Genomic DNA, 24854 nt, shown 5'->3' on the forward strand with positions numbered 1-24854 from the left:
GAATACCAACGAGGCTATTTGATTATCTTAAGATGACACGGCATACAAATTTTAAAAGGACATATTCCAGTCCGACACTCCAACATCAGATGACCATCGATGTCAAGATTACAACCAAAGCATACATATCCGGGTGTTCTCGTTTTTCAAACAAACGTTAATGGGTGTTTGTGATACGAAACCGTTACAGTTTCCTCACACCAAACATTTGCAAAAAGATCAATTTGACTAAGGCACTTGATGTGAAATGAATTTTTACACTTGTGACAATGATAGAGCGGATACTTCGAGTGCATTTCACTCTCGCATATATCGCAATAAAAATTTTCAGGATGATCGTTGACCGGAGGTTCTATCGATTGGATTTGATGTCCTTTGCAATACCGATGAGTAAAGGAATGCGGCAACTTCACCACACACCACATGTCTAGATGAAAGTCACAGTAGTGGCAAGAATAACCCATATTTTCAAAAAAGTTTCGACACGCGTTACAAAATAAATTCTGACCAATAACTTGGTCGAGAGCATGTTCGTGCCAAGTATGTTTTATGGTCTTGGGTAAAAACGCACAATTCACGTCAAGGAGGAATTTGCAAGTTCCACATTTGTAGGCAAACGCGTTGCAATAGCTATAACAACCATCGCATAGCTCAGGCTTGGAATATCGTATGCTTACCAAGTCAAGGGAATGATTTGGATGAAGGTGATGGTCTAATGTGAGTGATAACTCGGTGCAATACTTGTGGAGAGAAAATCGACATCCCTCTTTGCAAGTATAATATGGAAGGGAGAGGGGTCGTACACATCCCGAGCATACCTCTATTGGATCATTACGCTCGATGTCAGACATCATGTTACTTTGTGGTTTAGGAGAAATGATTAATGGATGGTTATGACTCGAATGGTTGATTTCTTCTGCGCCTTTGTCATTTGATGTTATCTTTTCAGAATGTAGTAGCTTTAACGAATCTGTGAACGCCTTTGACATAGGGAAATGCAATGTATTCTTCGTTTGCCACATGACATATCGACCATATCTGAAACCACATACTCAATTTAGGAAGGGAATACCCAAAACAAGATGGGAAAATTGCACCAAAATGGTACCAACTTTCAACTGATTCCTATTTTGGGAAACCAATTTTCAAAATTGTCATATAAAGGTCTCTATCAAACTTTTTGTTTATTTAAGAATCTGGTTGACCTGTTAATGGTGACATCATCCAGATCTTTTGCCAACTAAGATATTCCACGTCATATTAATTTTTTATTTTTAAAACTAATATTTCACGTCATATTTAAAATTGCAAAATAAATATAGAAATATAACTAAAATTCGTTTTTTTTTTCAAAAATAATTGTAATAAAATTTATTTTTCATTCCAAATCTCGTTTTTTTTAATTCAAATATCAAATTGAAGATTTTTTCAAAAATGTACTTCTTTACTCACAATTTGATATCTGAATATTTTTTTGAAAACGATATTTGGAATGAAAAATTAGATTTTATTACAATAATTTTTGGAGGGAAAAAAACGAATTTTAATTATTTTTCTATAATTATTTTACAATTTTAAATATGACGGAAATATTAGTTTTAAAATAAAAAACTAATATGACGTGAAATATCTTAGTTGGCAAAAAATCTGGATGATGTCAACATTAACAAGTCAACATGTCAACTAGACCCTTAAATAAACAAAAAGTTTGATAGAGACTCCAAAATGACAATTTTGAAAGTTGGTTCCCCAAAATAGAAATCAAGTGAAAGTTGGTTTCATTTTGATGCAATTTTCCCAAACAAGAACTAAAAAAGAAAACAAGAAAAGGATTGACCTTTGGGGAATATGCAGTTGATCCAGACGAGAGATGCACTTGATGTGGATGAAATATCTACAATTTGGGCAATGATATATCCAGTCGCATTGCATAATCCTTTTCTGGCAAGACTCGCAGTGGAATGCAAATTTGCAGAATTGTTCTGGGAGCAAGTAGGCAAGAACGAGAGGGTGGTTATGGTGAATTGGCTGATCGATGGTAGTGGTTAACGAAGCACATGTCTTATGGATCCAAAAGTCGCAGTTATCACACTGAGAAAAAAATCTTCTTTCGTATATCTACAAGCATTACAATGAAATGAAGCAGGTCGTAACTGTAGAGTCAAAGTATGTCGTGGGTGACCATCGTGTGTAAACTTGTTTGATGCCTCCTTTTTTAGTCTAGTGGTAGCAAAACTGCTAGCAGCATCAGCTAAAGCACATTGTATGCAGACAGCGAAGTCACAGGTTGAACAGTAATAGCTGAACCTCACCTTTAGTTTTGATTCACATACATCACAAGACCAATGCTTACTATTGAAATGAACAAGGATCAAAGGATGCAATGCATGGAGATGGTGGCGGAAAGGAACCTCTACCCGTACACATGTTTTGTGCAAGTAATAATGACATGGGATACAACCGTATACATAGCCATCTGATATGCGTTTTGAACACCAATCACAACAGACTTGTTTCCCGTCATCGCCAACAACAACTGTCTCCTTATTTTCAATGAGCTCCAACGGATGATTAAGGTGCCTAAACGAATTCATATTCTCTATCTCTCCCCCTCTCTCTTTGAATTTGAAACTTCGAAGCGATGGAAATGTATATATTCCTCCCAAGTTTATAAAGAAGTCATCCTCAAAAGTTAACTTACAAAACCAAGAAAAGAATAACTTTTAACTTTAGTGCATATTACAAATTTCAGCCTTTGAAGTATTCACAATGTTTAGTTCCTTTAAGAATCTTTTTAACTTTGGTATTTTTGTCAATTTCTTTTCATAAAAAAAAAAATCATTAATGCAAATGACAATGCCAAAGGGTAATAATGTCATTCTCACAATCTTATAGCTTCATCATTGAGGTAGGAACTACCATCTTGCAAAAACAGCAAGTAAAACGACATCCTACAAGCATTCCATCAAATTCAGTTCTATAAAAGATCTGAAAAGAAGTTGTTTCCAATCACAGAGTTACTTTATCACTAATATGAGAATGCAAACTTTTGCTTTAATCATTCCAAAAACAACAAATACTAAGATTAGCTCAATGATGATCAACGAAAACAAACATTCTCTTGTCTAAAGTCACGAATTGGGAATGCAAAATGAGTATAAGAAACGACAATATTTCTTCAATGACTTAGATTTTACCTTCATCACTCAGTTTTCGCCTCTCCAGAGCAGCAACCGCCACCATGGTGGTGGTGGTGGTGCTGGTGTTGATGCTGATGCTGATGCTGATGTTGATGTTTTCCCTTTAATTGTTTCCTCATATCATATGCATCCTCTCCATCCGCATAATACTTGGCCTCCATGTCGTGGATCTTGTACCCCAGTGTCTCGGTGTACAAATTGAATGCTGCCCTGTTACTCTTCCTCACGTGCAGTGACACATACTCCGCACCAAACACCTAATTTTATTAGCAAAAAGAATTTTCAATTTACACACAGACCAAAAAAACAAGACATAACTCATGAAAATAGAATGAATCAACATCCATGATAAGAAGCCAAGGTATGTTCCTTAACAAAATCCACACAGTGAAACAGTTACTAATGATAACAGAAACCAGAACATCAGAAGAGTGCATCAAGGCTCCTCAGCTTTCTGCAGCATCTCTCTGCATTTTGCAAGAAGGTTGCTTCTGCAACTCCGACCATTGACCTTCCAGTCACAAAGAAGCAACCTTACCAATTGTTTCGAATCCCAGACTTAAGAAATGGGATAATATCATTTGACAAATATAGGATTTCATCAATACCCTTTTGTAAAAAAAAAAGCTAATGTTAAAACCCCAATATCATTAACCCCCAAATATAATTCCGCAATATATGAATGAATTTCAATAAGTTATGAATACTGTCACAATTACAAAAGCTTTGAACATAGTTCAACAAATGTGGAATGGAATAACAAAACACATTCTCACAATTGCAAAAGATTTGAACGTGGTTCGACAAGTGTGGATTGAATAACAGAACAAATTTTCCCTATTAAGAAAAACTTTGAACATAGTTCAACAAATGTAGAATGGAATATCAACTACTAAAAAACTAAAGGAAATTGGACTAAACCAAAAAAGAGTCAAGGTTACATAAACCATGACATGATTCAGTAAAACCAAGAACAAATGAACTTAATTTACTCACAACTACCATTATCCACAATACAATCAACGTTGATCGAACCAACAACCCATCTGCAAAACTCTCCTATTTTACCCAAATTCACAAAAAGGCTGCATCTAAAGATGAGACATAAGGTTATACTTAACCCCAACTTTACACATAATAAGAACAGTACAGTACAATGAATTACCATCGATTCAACACCAATTTACAAGATGCAGCTTTTGCATTTTGCTCCGAGTTAAACACCCCTAAAACTCAAATAAAAGCCCCCAAAAATTCTTACTCATAAACATAAAGCTCTCAAGGAAGAAGGAATAAATAAGAAAGAAAACTTGCGATGTTATCACAATCAAGTACGATCAAATTCAATATTTTAGACACAAAAGCCTAGTATGTTAACTTAAAAGTATAGGAAAGATCATACAAAAATAGGATTTTCCCAAGACCTAATTTTTTTTCTCTCGCAAACACATAAGAGAACACGATACATCAAATATTATCGAATCGGAACCTAACCTCCACATCACAACAATATTCAATCAAAACTCATACGACAATTCGAAAAATAAATGAAATTGAGAGATGGACCTGTTCCATGGCGTTCTGTGCAGCAGCCATGAGCTTGGTTGCAAGCCCTAACTTACGGTGCGTACGGAGAACAGCAAGAGATGTGATGTGGCCGTGACACTCAGTGCTCTCTTCTTCCATCTTGGCGAGCACATATCCAACGATCTTGCCGCCATAATCTTCGGCGACGTAAAGGAGCTGCGGCCAAGAAAGAATATGATAGAAGTAGTATTTCATTTGGTAATTCTCCGGGAGGCAGAAGAGATTGCAGGCTTGCATTGCAAGCAGATCGTCAATCGTTGCCTTTCGTATGCACACCATTTTCAATTTCGATTCTCAAGCTTCTTCAGGGAAAAAGGGGGCTAGGGTTTGCCTGATTTTGGAGAAAAAACTGGTGTCTATGGCTCGCTTCATCTCAGTCTCCGATCCATTTAAGGAAGGAAAAAAAACAAAATGAAGTAATAATAATTGTATTTTTATATTTTCTTTAAATAAATAAAACCCAAAAAATATATAAATTACATAAAAATATAATTGATATGATTATAAATATGAGCCGAATTATCAATTGAAAGATGGAAATAAAATGATAATAGCACTTTTTATCGGTTAAAAATCAGTTATAACAAGAGTTTTATTATCAAATACTTACTGGTAAAATTTAACACTATCACTTACTTACCGGGTAAGACTTTAGTCTATCAAAACGTCATCGTATGCAACAATTTATAAAGTAAGTGTTTACCATGGTATGAGTCGTCGTCCTCACTTACCGGGTAAGACTCTTGGTCCTTGTCTCCCTCTTACCGGGTAAGATTCTTGGTCTATACCATATTTATCTGGTAAGGTAATGTGACTTGGTAATCACTTATCCGGGTAAGCGTTTGGTAAACAGCCCCTTAATTAAGAGACTTAATCGGTTGGTTATAAGATTCGTTCACATCAAGTACACATTTTTTACTCTGAACCTAGATTGGTTACGCAGTCAGCCTGTAACGAGTTACATGGTAGCATTTTTCTAATCAGATTGGTTGTAATTTAAAAGACCAAATCATAATTGATTTTACCTGTCTTTAATTTGATATCCGTCATCTTATAAACCTATTTCGATCAAACAACAAATACTATTCTAAATTGCCCAATATGTGGCATGAACACGATTCTTTGGCACTATGGCAATCGCTCGTATAATTTGGGGCACTAACGATTCAAAGCTTTAACGAGCTACTCGAGCTTAAGCTTAAGTTGATTTCGGACACGAAATAAAGTTTGTTTAACTTAATAAAAGTCAAACTCATTACCACCGACATTTGATTCAGTTCGTTTGTAAGCTCAATTATAATTTTCAAATGGAGTCAAGTTGAGCCGACCCATTCAAGTATACATTTTTTTCATGTCAAACATGTTTGTATGTTTATAAATAATACAATCAAAATATAAAAAAAAATACCAAACTCAGACCAATATACGAGTTAATTGATTTCGAATTTGAGCCCATGAACGAACTTATAAAGCTTTAATTTTTAGGTATCAAAGTATAAGGGGTGGTTCGGTTCGTTTTCTGTTAAAACCTGTATGGATATAGTTGTCTGTATATTAACAGATAAATTGTTGTTCGGTTGTTGTGCTAAATAAACAGTCTGAATATCAAAAATGACCATTTTACCCTTCAGACCTAATGTTAAAAAGGAAGGTTTTCCGGATCTATAATGGTTTTCCAATCCAAATCCAAGTACCAAATCCAATCCAACCTCTTTATTTTGTTTCCAATTCAAGTATCCAAATCCAATCCAATCCAATCTCCTTGGTCCTCAGTCCTAACCTCACGACTCACCGTCTCACGTTTTCTAAATCTAATCGGTCGCTGGTTCAGACAGCAACTCAGCAAGCGTGAAGAAGAAACCCTAATCGGTCGCTCACTCAGTCGCTCTCATCTACTCATCGTCTTCTCCGTTTATTTTGATGTTTTACCTTCACACAGAAAAAAAAAAAAAAAAAACACAGGCGACAGTCGGAGCAGAAGAAAAACACTGATGAGGAGCAGGAAAAAAAAAACACAGTCGCTCCCATCGCCTCCATCGGGCTGCTGATGGACGATGATGTTGTAGGTCGGAGCAAATGAGGAGAAGGAGGCGACAGTCGGTGAGTGGCGAGGCAGAGGACGATGATGGAGACTTCTGGAGTTTGGAGGATATCGATTTGTTTGAAAGGTTTCACCCATTGGATCTGTGTGTTTTTTTTCCTGTTTAAGGATGGAGGCGATTGTATTGAGGGAGGAGTGGCTATGGAGAGGGGTTGGGAGAGGGGTAGTTGAAGAAAGTTACCAACTGAATACAAAGGACATTGGTTTTGTAGTTGAGTGATTCAGCCATGGACTAACCGAATAAGCCCATACCAAACAACTAGATATGGTTGTACGAATAAGCCATATAGCTTATACAATCCATTAAACAGTAACMGAACAGCCTCTAACCCAAATTCGTTACACGACCATCAACTCGAACACAAATCGGAAATATATTTGAGCTTAAATACTACTTTAAAAAGTTATTCAAGCTCAAGTTGAGCTCATACATTTTTATAGAGCCGGGTTCGAACAACCTGTTGCTCGACCTGTTAACACGATAGGTATAATCATGAAACTTTTTTTTTTTTGTAAAGAATCAAACGGATTCTTCTCAAAATTTTGAAGTCAAAATTGGTCATATTGACCTAAAAGTCAAACAATCACTGTTTCATTTCACAATCATTGATCATTTTTTTCTCTTGCCAAAAGCAAGGCTGCTAACGTGACCAAAAGACAAACAAAGAAAGTAGCAGTTTAACATTAAGAGTAAAGAATCAACCGAATACACCGAGATCTTCGTTAACGTTTCTACAAGAGAAGCAAACTCAAATCTCGTTTTTTTTTCTCTTATTCTTCAAGAATTCTGGCAGCGAAATGCTTGGCATCAAAAGTTTCGTCCCTTTCTAGAAACTCGAACACAAACTACCGATCCAATAGAAAACAACCCAAACCCCGGAGGATGATTAGAACGATAAAGATCAAGGTTTTAGCTTTCCGCCGTCTCAAATTCCACGCACGGGTCCACAAGCGAAACGGGTCCTCATAAGTGTGAGCTCTCAGCTGTCAATGGGCCGGATTTGCAAATGTCGCCACGACACAATGGGCAAATCCTGTTTTATTAAGTGAATTCAAACTTACTTGATGCAAATAAGGGTAAAGTTGAGATAATCGGATCATTTCCGTGGTCTAACTAGCACCCAAAATGCATGTTTGGTAGCATTGCGGGGGACATTTAAAGTGCATGTCTTCAAGCATAAGTTGAGCGGCTGCTCATAAATCTGTGTAGCGGCTACCAACAATTTCCACTCTTTTGAAACATGAGCTTAATTGGAACGAACATAAATAATGCATCTCATAGAATTTCTGTTTACAAGCCAGGGTCTTCACGGAAATAGGTTTTACTCTATCAAGGTAAAGGTCTGGTCTGTATACATCTCACCCCCCAGATCCCACCTCCGAGTGGGATATACTGTTTGGTTTGGTTTGGTTTAAAACTTCTTTGGGAAGGAATAGGGCAAAAAGAAACCAAGTGAACCCAATCGAAAGGGTCTACGACGGATAGGATGCATGCAAACCTTACCTCAACCATTAGGACCAAGAGACTGTTTCCAGGAAGAAACCCCCGGCGGCGCGCTGGGAGGGGGCACTTGTGCATGAAGCATAAGTGTGTGTAAGCAGGCAATAAGATAGGTGATACATAACATGTAATCGGTAATATAACAGGTAGAATAATGATTCAATAGTGTGTGCACAATTCAAGGGTGTACAAGCCGACAACGCAATTTAAATAACAACTTAAACATGTAGGTAAGATCAGCGAAAAAGTCAAACAAGAAAGTCAGATCCCCAGCAAAATAAAAACAGTGATGAAGTAAAATATGGGGGGGAAATGCACCTGTGAATTTCCTTGAGCCATTTGTCGATGCATAATCTATGGAACTCATGATGGCAAGGAAGGACTCGTACTTCATCCCCATCCTCGTATTCCACAAGGCAAATATAACATCTGTTGATAGATAAACAGAAACCAAAGTTCAAGTTAATGCACAATGATAGCAGTAAGCACGCTTTATAGCATCTAAAAACCTTATGAGCATTAATGTATGCATGATTTTGATGAACACCGTTGTGCATTATGACACCAAATCGACAAAGAACACACAAAAAAACTAATGATTTATTAGTCAGCTAGCTATTGAGAGGCTGGTTCTCTCCCAATTCTACCTTTTTACAGGTTAGACAAACTAGATATCAGATATCCCCTTTATCGACTTTCTTCCTAACTACTACCTATCCAACTATCTCGCTATCTATGTTTACCAAAATATCCCTGTTGTAACGATTTCCATCAAGTTTTCCAAAAGCACTTTCTGTGACTTCAGACCCTGTTATAGGGGTATAAAACAGTAAATTCCATATGATATTTGATTCTTAGAATGACAACATTGTTAATTTTGTAAAGAAGAGAAAGTACATTTCAGTAAGCTAAAGTAAACTATTAGCAATTCAAAACTAACATGGATCCTCTACTTGGCATATTGTCATAAAGCTTGATGTAATAATCTAACTTCCAAAGGAAAAAGAAGTTCATATTAATATTTGGTCAAAAATTGGTGTAATCAAATTTTAAACTTTCAAACTCTTTGTATTTACCTCTTTATTGTGTACCCTATTATTTGTAGGAAGGGTGATCCCTTTTATTTACAAAAAAATCACATTTTGAGTAACGGATAGTTGAGGGCAGGGAGAATGCGGTGGTTCAGCCACGTTTGTAGGAGACAAGTGGCGGCTCCGTTGAGGAGAACTGAAAGTGTGATGATCGGAGGCAATGAGGGGTAGTTGAAGAGGATGTTGAATGAACAGCTGAGTTTAAACACAGCGGCTTAAGGCATTTCCGAGGCCACGACCTTTAATAGGAGCTCGTGGAAACGCAAGACTAGCGGTGCTAGAGTAGAAGGGAGGTAGACAGTGGGAGATAGGGTTAGTAAGCTAGACTAGGGGTTTGTAGTTTCCTTAAGTTGGTTATGCTTTTCTTGTATTTGCTTCTATTTGTATGTTATTGTTTTTTCTTAACCGGCTTTTTAAATCTTTATCATATCCGACATTCTCTCTTTGTCACACTTTTCACAAGGCAGGGGTCTTCATGGAAATAACAGTTCTACTCTTCTGGGATAGAGGTTAGGTTTACGTACATCTTATCCTCCCCAGACCCACCCCCACCTCCAGGTGGGACATAACGGGGTCGTTTTGTTTGTTCTGGTTTTGGTAGTTGGCAATACCGTGAATTGTCAAATGAAACCAACTATAAAGTCAAAGCAGAATAATTTTTCAAACCTTAGAATCTTAGCTTTCTCCTCTAGAAATGAACCACTTAGTGTTTTTTCCTATCAAACTGTGCTCCTTAGCCTGCTGCCAAACCAAGATGTCCAACACGATGAGTACACTCCCTAATCTACGACTCCCTCCATCCCGAAAGTATAGTCCCCTTAAGAAGGTGTATTGATCTTATTATAAATTTAACGATTCTATTTGTTAGTTATAATATGAATGTAGTTTTCAACTACTTCAGAAATTTCATCTCAATCTTGAAGCTGAAAATTTACCCTTTTTAACCTCAAATGTAACGATCAACCTCTTTGTTAGATCATATGTAGCAAATAAAGAAGAAAAATATATACATACTGTGCATCTTCTTCGGTTAAATGCATTGGCAACTTGTGGTACATTTTAACTGGAAGTGCTTCCACAGCTTCAACAGGAGCAGGAACTGATCCGATGGAAGACAGTGCAGGTCGGGATGAAGAAACTACAGATTGCTGGTGAATTTCATCCAAAACCTAAATAAAATAAGTCCACGAGGTTCAACACATAAAAATAGTCGAAGATATGAAATATAAAAATATCATCCTTTTACCCTTAAAGGTAGCTCAACCGGTAAGATCGTGGGTTTGCTCCCCAATGGTCACCAGTTCGAGTCCCCTAAGGGCCACTGGAGTTTTGTTTGACTATTAACCACTGGGTCCCATGGGATTTAGTCGAGGTGCGCACAAGTTAGCCCATATACCCACAGTTATCCCAAAAATGTTATCATCTTTGAGAAAAAAAAAATCACCTCAAAGAGAGCTTCGGCCAACAAAACAATTCTTGATATGCTTCCCCTACCATTGGCCCCATCATTTGGATCTTGATTATTGAGATGGCATGAGCAGTGTCCTGTAAAATGTTGACCAGACATTATGCAAGACCTTTCATGACCAGAAAGATTCTCAAAACGACCTCCCATCCTCTGTAATGCATGTACCTATGGCAGGCAAAGTTCATCAAAATACGATATACACATATAGAGCAAAATGCATCAAAATGCATCAAAATTCAACAAAGTTTGGTTTTAGTTCATCTTTAGTATAACGAAGAATTTTGTTTTCTAAATCCATGTAACAAAGTTTCAAAATTTCCTATTTGGTACCCATTTTTGACCGGTAACCTGCTGCTCCTGTATCGTTTGATAATGTGAATGTCCGTTTACAAAAGGATTAATCGAAGTGCACGAACTTGACATCCACATCATTAGATGTTACAATATCAACATGTTACTAGTCAAAATGGGTAAAAGAATAGGAAAGTTTGGAACTCTATTATATTGATTGAGAAAAAAAAAAACCTTCATTACGGTAAATAGGAACCAAGGCAAACTTCATTGCATTTTGATGCATTTTGCCCAAACATATATAAAATAGAATCCAAGAATTGGTTCGTTGCAAAGGTAAATTGGGTATAAACCTGCGATCTTATTCTTCTTCTTCGTTCAAGAAAATTTGACCTATGTTCCAGGAGGCTATTATATCTGATTTCTCTAGGACCCATATTTCGAACTTCGGAATCTTGATTCCCATACAAGGAGTTGGAGATGGTGGACGAAGAGTAAGTAGAAGTTGTGGATACCATCGCATTCTCATTAGACAAATGTGATCCTGTTTCACGAGCTTCACTACCAGTTACCACTTCCATTTCTGGTTGGAAATTCAAATATGCTAATTCAGGAAATGTTGGTCTATGAAGAACTCTATCACGAAGTCTTCCAACACTTAAAGTTCTGCTAAATCTGACATTTTGTTCAACAGGCTCTCGGGCACCATTTCGCCTATCAACATTTCTAGTCTCTATGCCACCATAACCAGAAGCATTTCTTGGAGAAAATAGGTTCCCATTAGATTCCACTCCGTTGTTATTATTATTGCCCAATTCATGGATAGAACTTACATCACTATTATCAGAATCTGAATCAGAATCATGACCCCGTGGTCCAGGAGACATTGGCAAGAAACACGATGGAAATAGCTCACAACCTTGACGGGTTTTAGTTCTATTGCCAAAACGATTGGAGTGAAGATCGTCATCATTTGATATGATAGAACTTGAAGAAGATTCAGGATACGCCCTTGAGGAACGTGAGCTTATACTACCAGGAAACAAACTAAAGCGAGAAAGGAAGCGGTTTGAACGGTTGCGGGAAGAACTGCTGCCGTTTCTGGATGCTATACCACTCAGGCTCGATTCACCCCATTCACCAAGCTGTGTTTCAGAAGCCCTTTTATCAGTTCGTTTCATTTTGACATCTTTGTTTCGCTCTGTTTTACCTTTTGACTTTGATGTACTCATGTTTGAACGATTGCCCTCAATACCACTTTCTTTGGCTCGATGATCAGATACCTGAAGAATTCAAAATACATCATATCTTAATAACCTAGGAGAAGGTTCAAATCAGAATCATAAATATTTTGAAAACTGTAAGAGCCAGAATATGCATTGATACATCATGCATATACACTATACGAATTCCAGCGCATATACACCAATGTGTATATATACCTGCATACATTGATGAATATATCTACTAACCGACAGATACATACTTGGACTCTGCTTCAGCCAAAAAATGGAAAACTGAGGAAAACCTTAAGAACTATTCATTTGTCCGGTATGCACATATGCATAAAAGTAATTGAAAATGTTTCGTGATTTCTATGCAAGTGTGCATACCGGCCAAATTACTTTTATACACATGTGCATACCAGACAAATGAATAATTGTTGGGGTATTCCTCGGTTTTCCATTTTTTGTGGTTTTCCCCTAAACCCAACATTACATACTTGATAGTGTATATGCATAATGCATCAATGCATATACTGGTTTTCACGATTCTCACGATTCTCAAATCGTTTAAACTTTCCCCTAATACCCTAAAGAGTATGTCTTTCTCAATAAGAGATCATTCACTCTACTACCTATTCATCAATATAATGATTGAGTAAAACCATTCTGTCATCAATTAGCTATCAACCCACAAAAAGAACAGTTCACTCTATACTTATGAGCAATGATATTTCAAAGAAATGATGATGAAAATATGTTGGTAATCAAAGAGACATTGATATGCAGTCCCTCTAACAAAGATCACAATCGTTAATCAACATTAAATTAATCAAAACAACAATGTAGGATTCATAAACAACAAACTTCAAATTGAAATCTAAGCTACTAAAATTCATAAATGCATATTTATGGGTTATAATTAGGGGAAGATATACAAGAGAGCAAAAGAGGAAAATAACCTGTTCGTCATCAATGACCTCCTCATCATCAATTTCACTGCCATCCGAAGATCCAGATGCCGGTCGAATACACGAAGATTGGAACACATTTCTTGAATAACTCCGCCGCTCGACCGGCGTCACCGCCGCTTCAGGATCAATAGCTTTGCTGGTACTCGATCCCATTTCTTTCACCCACTAATCCACAATCGTTGAAGATTTCATATCTTTCAGATGCCTAGAGAATAAATTTCGAAGAAAAGGTTTCAGATCCAGATTTTATAAATGATTAACGGCACTTCCATTTGTCGTAAACTCGATAAAACGTGGGCTGACAGATAATGTGTCCGTCCACATTATCATATGCAAATCGGAAATACTGAGCATTGCAAGAGAGAGATTGAGATAAAGATAGCTCCGCCGTGCTATGGCAGAATCTGGGGATTCAAACCCAAACAACTGATCGTACCATCAGTTGTATCGCTCATTTACTATTCTTCTTTTTTCTCCTCTAACCTTGGAAAACCAATTTCTTGATTAACTTTTTTTCTATAGATTTTCTGCAAGATTTGATGATTGTGGTTCAACCCATTTAATCTCGTTACAAGAAAGTAGTTAATAAATGGGTTTCTCATTCGTGGAAGAGGTGTTTAGAATCGTTTATAAAAACACTTATTTGACTTATTTTGGTGAGGCATCGGTAAAAAGCATTTTTGAGTATTTGGATAAATAACTTGTTTTGTAGAAAGGACAAATTGTATGAAAAAGTAACGTACTTTAACCTAATTTTTATTTTGGGTAACGTACTTTTAAAACTTCTATTTTAATACCTAAGATATAAAGTTAAATATACGTTACTTTTTCATATAATTTGTTCTTGTAAAAAAACATAAGTTGTTTCAAATAAGCAATCCTAAACACCCATAATCATTAAAAAAAATATAAGTTTGTTAGTATCAGTTGATAGTTGTTTGTTAAGTTATTACACAAATATAAACGAACATAGAATAAGTAATTTCACTTATGATATTTCTATCAACCTATCAACATCTAAACCACCATATAGCAGTCAAAGAATTAAGCTGCAACCCAGAGTACAGGCAGTCAATGGGCGGCGACGGTAAGGAATAGCAGGAAGGGGGCGCTAGGGGCGGAAAGTGTGGTACGGCTAGGCATGGGAATGGCCCCAACCCGCTGGAGAACCCGGTCTATCCGCCCCGGTCGAGGACCCTGCTAAATCGGAGAAGGGGACGGGAATCCCCGTTTGTCTTAAACCGGGGATGGGGACGAGGATGGGGAACCGGAGTACGTACCTGTATCTATTTATTACTAAATTATATATAGAGAGAGGACGTTTCGAATGCAACTCACACATTTGTACATCCAATGTAACTCAATCAATCGATATATTTATGGAAATGATGATTGGTAATTTATTATGATTTAAATATTTATGGAAGATGACTAGAGTTCATTTATTATGATTTGAACATTTATGGAAGATGACTAGAGTTCATTAATTATGATCAATACTTTATATTAGAAATTATGAAATAATCAAAAAATTTATGAAATCACATATTCATCAAATTAAATGTATGGTTGAGATTGAGTTGTATTGGTTATACAAATATAAAAATGTTGCATAATAACTCACCTCTATATATATATTATTTATTTCAACTAAAGCAGTAATTCATAATTTCTTATTTCCTAACTAGATTTATAATCTAAAATTGTTATTTTTTGGATGTTAATATATAATATTTTGAATGTCAAGTCAAAATACAATTACTCGATAAGTTTTGTATATTACTCGATATGGTTTTATATTACTTAATATCTTTTGTTATATGTGATTTTAAGTTTTTTGGATTAAATTGAATTTTTTTTCGATTTTAGGTTATTAATTCTTATATGATGTTGTGGTGTTTTTGTATTAAATCAAATTCATTTTGGTTTTAAGTTTATTGAAAATTTTGAGATTTAAACATGTATGGTCTCTCACATATTTAATTTTAAATGATTTACATAAACGGAAAAAAAAAATCTCCGAAAACCGTTGGGTTTATTGAAAAAAAATTCTCAATAGAATTTTGCTATTGTATATTTGTCATTGTTGTAAGTTTGTAGCATAATTATATTTCATCTATTTCTACCATTTTATCTACTTAAAACCCAGAGTTCCATGGCTACAATAAACTAGGGGCCGTTTACCAGACACTTATCCGGATAAGTGTTTATCAAGTCATGTTACGTCATCGGAGGAATATGGTAAGGACCAAAAATTTTACCCGGTAAAAGCGAGACAAGGATTATGAATCTTACCTGGTAAGTGAGGGTAACGACTCTTACCATGGTAAGCGTTTAACGGGTAAATTGTTGCATAGGATGTTGTTTCGGTAATCTTATCGTTACGTAAATAATAGTGTTAAATTTTACCGGTAAACACTTACCGGGTAAGTGTTTGGTAAACGACTCCTTAGTTTATTGTAACCATGGAACTCTGGATTTTAAGTAGATAAAATGGTAGAAATAGATGAAGTATAATTATGCTACAAACTTACAACAATGACAAATATACAACAGCAAAATTCTATTGAGAATTTTTTTTCAATAAACCCAACGGTTTTCGGAGATTTTTTTTTTTCCGTTTATGTAAGTCATTTAAAATTAAATGTGTGAAAGATCATATATGTTTAAATCTCAAAATTTTCAATAAATCTAAAATCAAAATGAATTTAATTTAATACAAAAACACCACAACATCATATAAGAATTAATAACCTAAAATAGAAAAATAGTGGATGTTTTTGTAAACCAGTTAAAAAAATTATTAACACTTTGACCTAACTTTCGATATTTAGGGTTGTTTAGAATTACTTATTTGAAACAACTTATGTTTTTCTATAAAAGTTCTTATCAACTTATTATAAGTTAGAATGATTTCACTTCTTCAAAAACTCCTTATTACCTGTTTGACACCGGTATAAATTGTTCATCCAAACACTAAAAAATAATTATTACCCGTTTATATGTCAATTTTTAATTTCATAACTTCTGATCAGCTGCCAAAAATACATCGACTTAAAAACTCCATTTTTTATAATTTTAAAGATATTAAATAATTGCCTTTGGATCACATAAAATCAAATAAGAACCACATTTATTGATTACAATCATCCAAATTACAAAGGAACACACCAACAACACAACACATTGGTGATCTTCCCTTATTTCATTTCAAATTTTGTATAACTATAACTGAAATCAGATTCCTTTCACCATTTTTGGATCTTGAAAACCTTCCGATATACGCAGCCGTGCAAAAACCCGCATCAACAAATGTGTGTGGAAACATATCTTATCTCGTTCGCATAACTTTACGTTCGTCGTGGACATTCTTGAGAATCCACAACCTCATGATGTCAACGTCTAGTCGAAAACACGATTGTGGCATGTTTTGTCACACGGGTATGGACAGTCGATCTTTTGAAATGCATTCCGCTCATAGTACCAGTCTCCGACTGCTTTCGCAATTGTCTGATGAAATTTTAACAAAACGTTAGTTCTAAGGATAGTAACTTGTAACAAAAAAAATCGAGCAACTTCTATTTATAGAAAGTTTATTCTTGACCATGATAACTAGTCCTTTAGAGTTTGTAATAAATGTGGGTGTCTAAGCCAGCTTGAACGCACCTAGACTAATCCCATGGCTCTAGTGGCCCTTAAGGGAATCGAACTAGTGACCACTAAAAAACATAAACAATGTCTTACCAGTTGTACTACCCCAAAGGGTTCCATTCTTTAGTAAATAGGTTTTAAACTCTCTAAATATTTTGCATCATTGTATGTTGTTTAGAGATATAACAAAGCGAATCGAAAAACCGCAAATACAGGCAGAAGAGAAAATCACGTTACCGTGTTACCCAACAATGGCGAGTCGTTTCTCAACCATGTTTCTTGAATTCCAGTTTGGCAGTGGGAATAGCAAGAGTTGATGAACATTCCTCTAGAAAGGGAGTTGCCAAATCCATTCAGTGCCTTCAAGAACTCCAACCTGTACCCTGTCATATTTAACCAAAACATGGGTTAGGAAATTCGACCTATTTGTTGTACATTAATCTTAGCTTCTCCCAATATTGGTAGTTGTCAGTATAGCGCTCTGTTTTACAAGCCAGTGTCTAAAGGATAACGTCTCTCTACCCCTTGGGTAGAGGCAAGGTGTATGTTTAGAGTGGTGATATTATACTGGGTTCGTTTGGTTTGGTTTGGTGGCCACCAAACCAAAATAATAGCAAAAGATATCAAAGGCGATAATAGCAAACCTTGCAGGATATTGAGTTGAGCAGATGAACACTTTGTTATGTCAAGTTTGCACTCGCGCCATGTACCTTTGCGATCTGCAACTCCTGGAGCCAGTATATTCTTTACCTGTAGAGATATATAAATCACATTTACATCAAAGAAATACAGAAAATATCCTACTTCTTCATATGGTAGTCGAGAACAAAAGGGTGTGTTCGATACGCAGACAAGACTGGACAGAACTGGACTGACGAAAGTGAGGTAGACATATGAATGAATTTTGTGAGATTTTAGGGTTTTAATTTGACACAGGTACCAAGACTGGACATCTCTTTGATCTTATTCCAACAATTTTCAAGGACAAAAAATGCACTTTTGGCCACTCGGTCTTATCTCGTCCCAGTCTAAATATGGCATCAAACGTGGCACAAAAAGTTTTTGTCATGTCCTGTCATATCCCGTCTTATAACACCTACATCCACGGATCTCTTTACAGATTTGGAGATCCTGAACTAGAGGTTGTCTAACCTGCCATGAATCATAAGCCGCATTTATCAAGAAAATTGGTGTTTTGATGTATTGCACCATGTTTTGTGGGAAAAAGCACTGCAAAAACCACAAGAAAGGTTAACATTTCCACACAGAGAAAGCAAACTTTGAAGGCGTTATCAAGACATCCGCTTACCAATCCAGGACCCAATTTCGCAACACAAGCAGGAGATAGAACTTTAGCCGATCCCTATGACAGCAGATGCAATGAAACAAAACATAATTAAAAAAATTGTGAAAAGTAATGAATAAATATGGTCTGTAAATCAAAGAAGATTTGAAATCGAATATGGGAGTGAAAAAAGGGATTAGAAGGTACATACATGTGTCTTAACAACATCAGCATAGAAGCCTTCAATGTGACTTGTTCCTATAACAGTCTTCCTGTTTACGAACCATTAATGTCACAACGCTAACTTGAAAATGACCGGTAAACATGAAATATTAACATTCGAAATAAAAGCTTACGCGTTAATGAAAAAACCAGCATCAGAAAGGCATTTCACTTTAGTGGTTGGAGGTAAGAGCGATCTGAAATTATCGCACTGCAAAATGGAAGTCAACCCACCAGCTGAACAGCCAGCGAGCATGGCCTGTAATATTGAAATTGGAAATTAGTTACTAAAGGCACAACAGATATATAGATACATGAGGGGGGAGTTCATTTAGGAACAGTAAATATTTTGAGAACCAACTATTCATGATGAATATACCTAAACATTCATCACAATCATAATGATATTCATCATGAATAATTGGTTCTCATGGTTCTTAAGTTATATACAGTTCTCAAATCAACTTGCCCGTATGTGAGCAGGAATAAATGGCTAAAAAATGGAAGTACGGGTTTTTTACATTCTTAGCATTCTTCATCCCTTTTGCTAGCAAATCGTCAATAACCGCACGGAATATCCTTGCTCCTCTGAAGTGAAGATTGGTTTTCTGAAGATAGAATACAAAAGGATTCTATTCATTGCTAAAAGACCCAAAAGCACAAGATTTGTTCAAAAAATATATGCTAAAATTAGGACTTACAGGATCAACTGCTTCCACATCACCAGTAAAGGAAGAACCATCACAATACCGGACCTTGATCCTATTCCAATCATAGAAATCTAAAAACAAAGTAGAAAGTATGAGGAAAAGGAACTTGTAGCATTTTCCTTCTTTTCTTTTGGAAACTTTGGGTGTCCGGGACAACTTGCGCACACCTCAACTAATCCCATGGGCCCTAAGAATAACAACTAGGAAAATCCCGGGTGACTCCAAGGAGACTCGAACGTATTAAAAGTAGCCCCAAGGCTTGGCCTTTATTTGGCAGTTGAGCTGGCCCTCAAGGTTACTCATTGGATTTTGACATAGAATGGAAGCAAGAACATAGATACAATGTTTACAAAAGATATGACAGAAAAGATACCATTACTCAATTCTTTCAAAGTTACAAAATTTGCCTATTAAGGAGATATCTACTTTTGGCAGGTGGCCAAAAATGACGAAAAATTCTGGAACGAGTATGGTTAAATGCTTATCTGCTTATTTTTAACTGAAATAATGAGAAAGAGAAGGCCTACCAGGGTTATATTTTGGCTTGTTGTGAAACATCCCGGAGAAAGTCTCTAGTTTCAGCATTTGCTTGGAGGAACCTAAACGAGTATCTCTACGGGCAAGGCAATTTGTGACGTTGTTGCACCATCCTCCTCCCTGATAATTAATCCGAAAAACGAAACCTTGTGAGAATTTTTCACTAACAAATTCTGTAACCTTTAAAATTCAATTATAAACAGAACAAACATCATTAACTATTTGAATTCTTATAGATCCAAACTTATTAACCATAAAATTCAGCATCTCTTAGTCATATCATTTATTGGAATAGATAAAAACATCATCAGATTACTCTCCAAAAGAGTCTTGAGGAGCGAAAAAGGAGGTTCCAACATATAAAGAAGAAAAACAGTCCAAGTCTAGCGGAACCTAGAGTGGTAGATTTTGGCTCTAATAACATGTTAGAATACGTGACCCATGCTAAGTAATCATAATTAGCAACAAGGAACCAACCTCGAAGAAAACCAACCAATTGTCGATTCCTGCCCCGAATCCCTTATCTATATGATATGCAGGTGCACTGCCATCCAAACAGACTGAAAAAGATAACGAATTTCAGGCCAAGAACATGTCAAAAACTGGAAAAATGATCATACATTAAGTTAAAATATTTCATAAAGCAAGAAGAAAGCTAGTTTACCAGCTCCTTTAGCAACAGCACTATCAAGAAAAGTGAGACCAACATCATAACCTTCAGTGGTCAGCAGGCTTAATAACCCCACCAAGATTATGCATAGCCATGGACCTACTCCTTTACTCACCATACCCTCAATTGCCTAAAGATTTCTGAACAAAATAATCCAAAATTGAATACAAACTTCAAATTAATAATACCATACAACTTGAAATATAGACCATGATCTAAGATGGTTTTGGCAACCAAGCAAGTTTCTTTCAATAATTGACATATAACCACTTGATTTAATTAGTAGTAACATTGACTTCTAAAGTCAAAGAAGCCATTTTTTAAAATCCCAAAACCAATATGCTTTAGTTGTTTTCATGAAGAACAAACAACAACTGTATTGAGTTCAGATTCAAAAGTTAACATATTTGACCACATGAGTCAAAAACATCCACATGAACCATACTTCAACTTATTTATTTATCAAAAGAATCAGCTTCATTTCCCCAAATCAGTACATGATTGAAGATCAAACAGCATTTCGTATTCCGAATTCAAATCAACAAACAACCGATTTGAGGTAGCTGATATGAACAATATACATCAATTTTACAATTGATAACTTGATTTCACTACGGAAACAACAAATTTACAGAAAAGTCATCCATCCATACCTGAATGACCAACAGCTGTGGAGCGTAAATGCAAATTTAGATCGGAAAAATGGATTGGTTTGAGTGAGGAGGTTTGCAGTGAGAGACGATTCGCTTTATAGTGAGGAAGAGATGTATAAAAGGAAGGTTCGTTTTCACGCGTCAATCAATGGCACCGACGCAGACAAGGATTCGAGGACCATGCATTGGTAATAGTAAAGTCCAAAAACAAACACAGCTGGACGCCATCTTCATTACCACTGCCGAACGGTCGGATACATGGTCCAAATGGCAAAGTCGAAACTTTCGCTTCATAACAAATTAAGCGGTCAATCGGGTTTTTTGATCGATTGCTGAATGATTTACGAGTAATTGAGGCTTTTATAATATAGTGCAAAATGAAATATAATTATTTGATAATTATTTACAATGAAATTAGGACTCAAATGGTTAGGGGGCGTATTATACAAAATTATTCAGATGATTTTAGAATTATTAAGAGTCAGACTTTTTTTTTTGTCAAACAACATTTACTTCTTAACGGTTCAGATATTATCTTTTAATGAAACTATTAAAAAGTAAATAAACAAGATAACTTTAAGTAAAATTGGTAAATATATATATTGATTTGGTTTTTATATAAAAGGAATGCAGCTAAAATTACTCAAACTAAAAAAGTAATGATTTGTTACCATATATTTGACAAACCAGCTAGTTGATGATAATATTGATATATTCTTTTAAATTTTTATGATATCTTTAAATTTTTTCTATTTTATTCGAAAATAAAAGCATTATCGTTTTCTTAAAACTAAATAAAATCGTATTATAAACATCTATAGAGTCAATGAATAAAAAAACATTAAAATTGAGATATATCTCGTTGTATTGTACGAATACTTTTCTAGTAATTAATAATAAGTCTAAATAATTAAAGAGTAAACTACGATTTTTGTCCTGTGGCATTTGAAAAAGATGCAATTTTTGTCGTTGTGGTTTTGAAAATGCGATTTGACATTCCTATAGTTTGTAATTTATTATTGATTTTATTTCTAAAATTATATATGTTAAAATGCTTTCATTAACTTAAGGGTATTTTAGTCTTTTTTATTTACTTTTATTTTTTGGTTTATTAAATACATTTTTTTGGTTTTCTTGTCTTCTTGATTTAATAAAACCGTGTACTTTTTGATAAAAAAAATTAATAGATAAAATATTATATTGTTTTATTATTGTTTATGATAATAATTAAAATATTTTGAATACAACTAGTTCTTTTATATTTTTGGTCATTATAATTGTAGGGGTTGTTTATTAAATACTTATTTGGTAAACGCTTACTCGGTAAAATATAACATTATCATTTACTTACCGGGCAAGATTTTACTCCACCAAAACGACATCGTATGCAACAATTTACCCGGTGAGCTCTTACCGTGATAAGAGTCGTCGTCCTCATTTACCGGGTAAGATTCTTGGTCCTTCTCTTGCCCTTATCGGGTAAGATTCTTGATCCTTATTATATTCATCCGGTAAGGTAATATGACTTAACAAACACTTACCCATGTAAGACTTTGGTAAACGGCCTCCTAGTTTTTTATGAGTTCGATTTCTACTACTAACATCGTTCAAGTGTAAGTCGTTGAGTATCCCTCACATAAAGAGTATGTTAATTTTTTGTTCTTCATTAGAGACCAAAGAATTAATTTTTTTGTAGGACCAAACAATTAACTATTTTTAAGATATCATTACCAAACAAATGTGTTGGTCCCTAGAGGGCCAACAAGACTTACACAATTTGTAAGATGGGGGGTTGAATAAAAACACAGCTATTTTACCTTTTTAAGTTCTGTTTATGGATTATAAGAAGAAACTAATACATATGAATTTACAGATTGTTGCAGAAGAAAAAAAAAAAGAATAATCTCAGTCTAAACAATCTTACTTTGATCTTAGAGCATTAGGGTTCTCTAAAGAACAAAATAGAAATCACAGGGGTTTCTTGCATGGATTTATTGGAATACACAGAGAAAGAAGATAGCAAAGGTAAGAAGAGCATATTTGATAAGAAGGGTCTTGTCAGCTATTTATATCCTACGCGTTTAATGCACCTTAGCAGGTAGAATCCACGTGTCATGAGGAGAGTGTTTGCATGTACTTCTTGTCCTATAACAAAGCAGAGCTTGGCCGCATATGAACAGTGCTTCAGGAGAGTTGGTGAACATGAAGGAGACGATAAACCAGATTGTACTCTACCTTCTGTCAAAGAGAAGCATGAGGATTTGACTTACGTAAGAGAGGATAAGACAAATAACTTGCTATGCAATACATTGATCCAACATTGAGGTAGTCGTTGAGGACTGCTCCATATATTGTTGATAACTTGAGCCAAGTTTCACGTATATTCATATAGCTTTAGTGTCATAGAATGTCGCTTCAGATCATGTCTAATCCATCTTTGTCTCCAGCTACTTCTTCGACATCACTGAAGATTCTTTGATGTGAGTCTTTGTCTTTGAGAGGACTTAATTTATAGGTAGTTAATTACACAAATACACAATGGTCACCGAGCAGATTCAATCGTTGATTATTTACTCAAATAAATTTAACAGAAGAACATGGAGTTGCTTCAGCTTCATTTCCTGAACTGCATGTACCTCATAAATTTCTACTTGTTGCACCTCATTAATATCCAGACGTAGATTACATATTATTATAAATGATGTCATTGTTGGTTGCATTACGATACATAAATGATCTTTGTGTCAACACTGTTAATTAATGTATCGTTAATTGAGGAGTATTTTCTTCCATTTACCTATTTTATTTAATTTTCCGTTAAATAAATTAAAAATACCTTTATATAATCTCTTTTTATATGTTATATAAAAATCTTAAAATATATATTATCACCCCAACCCCTGAACCAATCACACACATGCCGATGACCATATCCTCTTCGGCAGCCACCTTATCTATTGAAACCAACCAAAATAACCAAAAAGTCTCTCGAAATCAACAAAAAAAAAACTTTAAAAAGTTCTTTAAAACAGTAGGATTCAACTAAAATGCGTCAAATGATTTTACAGATATTTAATTCACTTTGAAAATACAACTGTTTAACAAAAATCCCAGATCCACTTTTGACCTAAACATGAATATTTTCAACAAATTAAGAAAATAAACCAACGTATCGTTGACAAACATGACCTTATCAAATACAAAATTCATAACTCAAACGATGTTATAAAATATTTACCGTCTTATCCATCTCTCTCTTGCTGCAATATTTTAATTTAATTATTAAATATTAAAAAGAAAGAATTAGTCAACATTTTGATTATAATATTAAGAAAGAATTGGTCAACATTCGCCAATTGTATGCTTTGATACAACGAGATCCAATCCAACAACCAACAAATTTAATGTTATTTAAATAAAATTAGGAGGGTATTTATACAATACAGTGAGATAAATCTTGATTTTATTGTTCAGTTTTTATTCTTTGTTTCTATCGATATAATACGATTTTATGTGGTTTTGAAAAAACAGTAATGTTTTTATTTTTGGATTAAAATATAAATTTGAAAAAAATAAATCAATAATAGTATCAAATTAACTATTTAATAGTTCTCATTTTTTGGTGTAATTTTTTTAATTTAATTTTTTATTATATTTTAATTTATATTTAATAACAAAGTAATTTATTTT

General features: G+C 35.0%; 3 protein-coding genes and 1 pseudogene across 4 annotated transcripts; all 4 read right to left on the bottom strand.

Annotated features, from left to right (window-relative positions):
* On the bottom strand, window positions 1-2594 carry LOC112529634 (annotated as a pseudogene).
* A 348-nt stretch (window positions 2595-2942) lies between these two features.
* On the bottom strand, window positions 2943-5153 carry LOC112499647 (N-terminal acetyltransferase A complex catalytic subunit NAA10). The gene is made up of 2 exons (XM_025102958.1): window positions 4767-5153; window positions 2943-3457 (listed from the first exon to the last, which is right to left on the bottom strand). The coding sequence occupies exons 1-2, from the start codon at window positions 5064-5066 to the stop codon at window positions 3203-3205; spliced, it is 555 nt and encodes a 184-aa protein (XP_024958726.1). The 5' UTR covers window positions 5067-5153; the 3' UTR covers window positions 2943-3202.
* A 2282-nt stretch (window positions 5154-7435) lies between these two features.
* LOC112529710 lies at window positions 7436-13864 on the bottom strand. Of its 2 annotated transcripts, none has more exons than XM_025141074.1 (6): window positions 13425-13864; window positions 11593-12522; window positions 10925-11113; window positions 10495-10628; window positions 8708-8818; window positions 7436-7922 (listed from the first exon to the last, which is right to left on the bottom strand). In XM_025141074.1, exons 1-6 carry the CDS (start codon window positions 13587-13589, stop codon window positions 7853-7855), a joined length of 1599 nt encoding a protein of 532 aa, XP_024996842.1. In that variant the 5' UTR covers window positions 13590-13864; the 3' UTR covers window positions 7436-7852. The 2 variants fall into 2 exon arrangements, with proteins under 2 accessions (XP_024996842.1, XP_024996841.1); XM_025141073.1 differs by having other exon boundaries at window positions 10495-10649.
* Window positions 13865-16545: 2681 nt separating this feature from the next.
* Window positions 16546-21238, bottom strand: LOC112529180 (pectin acetylesterase 8-like). Its single transcript, XM_025140304.1, has 13 exons — window positions 21165-21238; window positions 20506-20651; window positions 20319-20401; window positions 19832-19961; window positions 19296-19375; window positions 19116-19202; window positions 18729-18853; window positions 18584-18644; window positions 18397-18450; window positions 18240-18317; window positions 17732-17837; window positions 17325-17470; window positions 16546-16946 (listed from the first exon to the last, which is right to left on the bottom strand). The coding sequence occupies exons 2-13, from the start codon at window positions 20627-20629 to the stop codon at window positions 16839-16841; spliced, it is 1182 nt and encodes a 393-aa protein (XP_024996072.1). The 5' UTR covers window positions 20630-20651; window positions 21165-21238; the 3' UTR covers window positions 16546-16838.
* Window positions 21239-24854: the final 3616 nt, after the last annotated feature.

The sequence above is a fragment of the Cynara cardunculus genome (assembly GCF_001531365.2).
Source record: "Cynara cardunculus var. scolymus isolate 2C chromosome LG 16, CcrdV1, whole genome shotgun sequence".
NCBI lineage: Eukaryota > Viridiplantae > Streptophyta > Magnoliopsida > Asterales > Asteraceae > Cynara > Cynara cardunculus.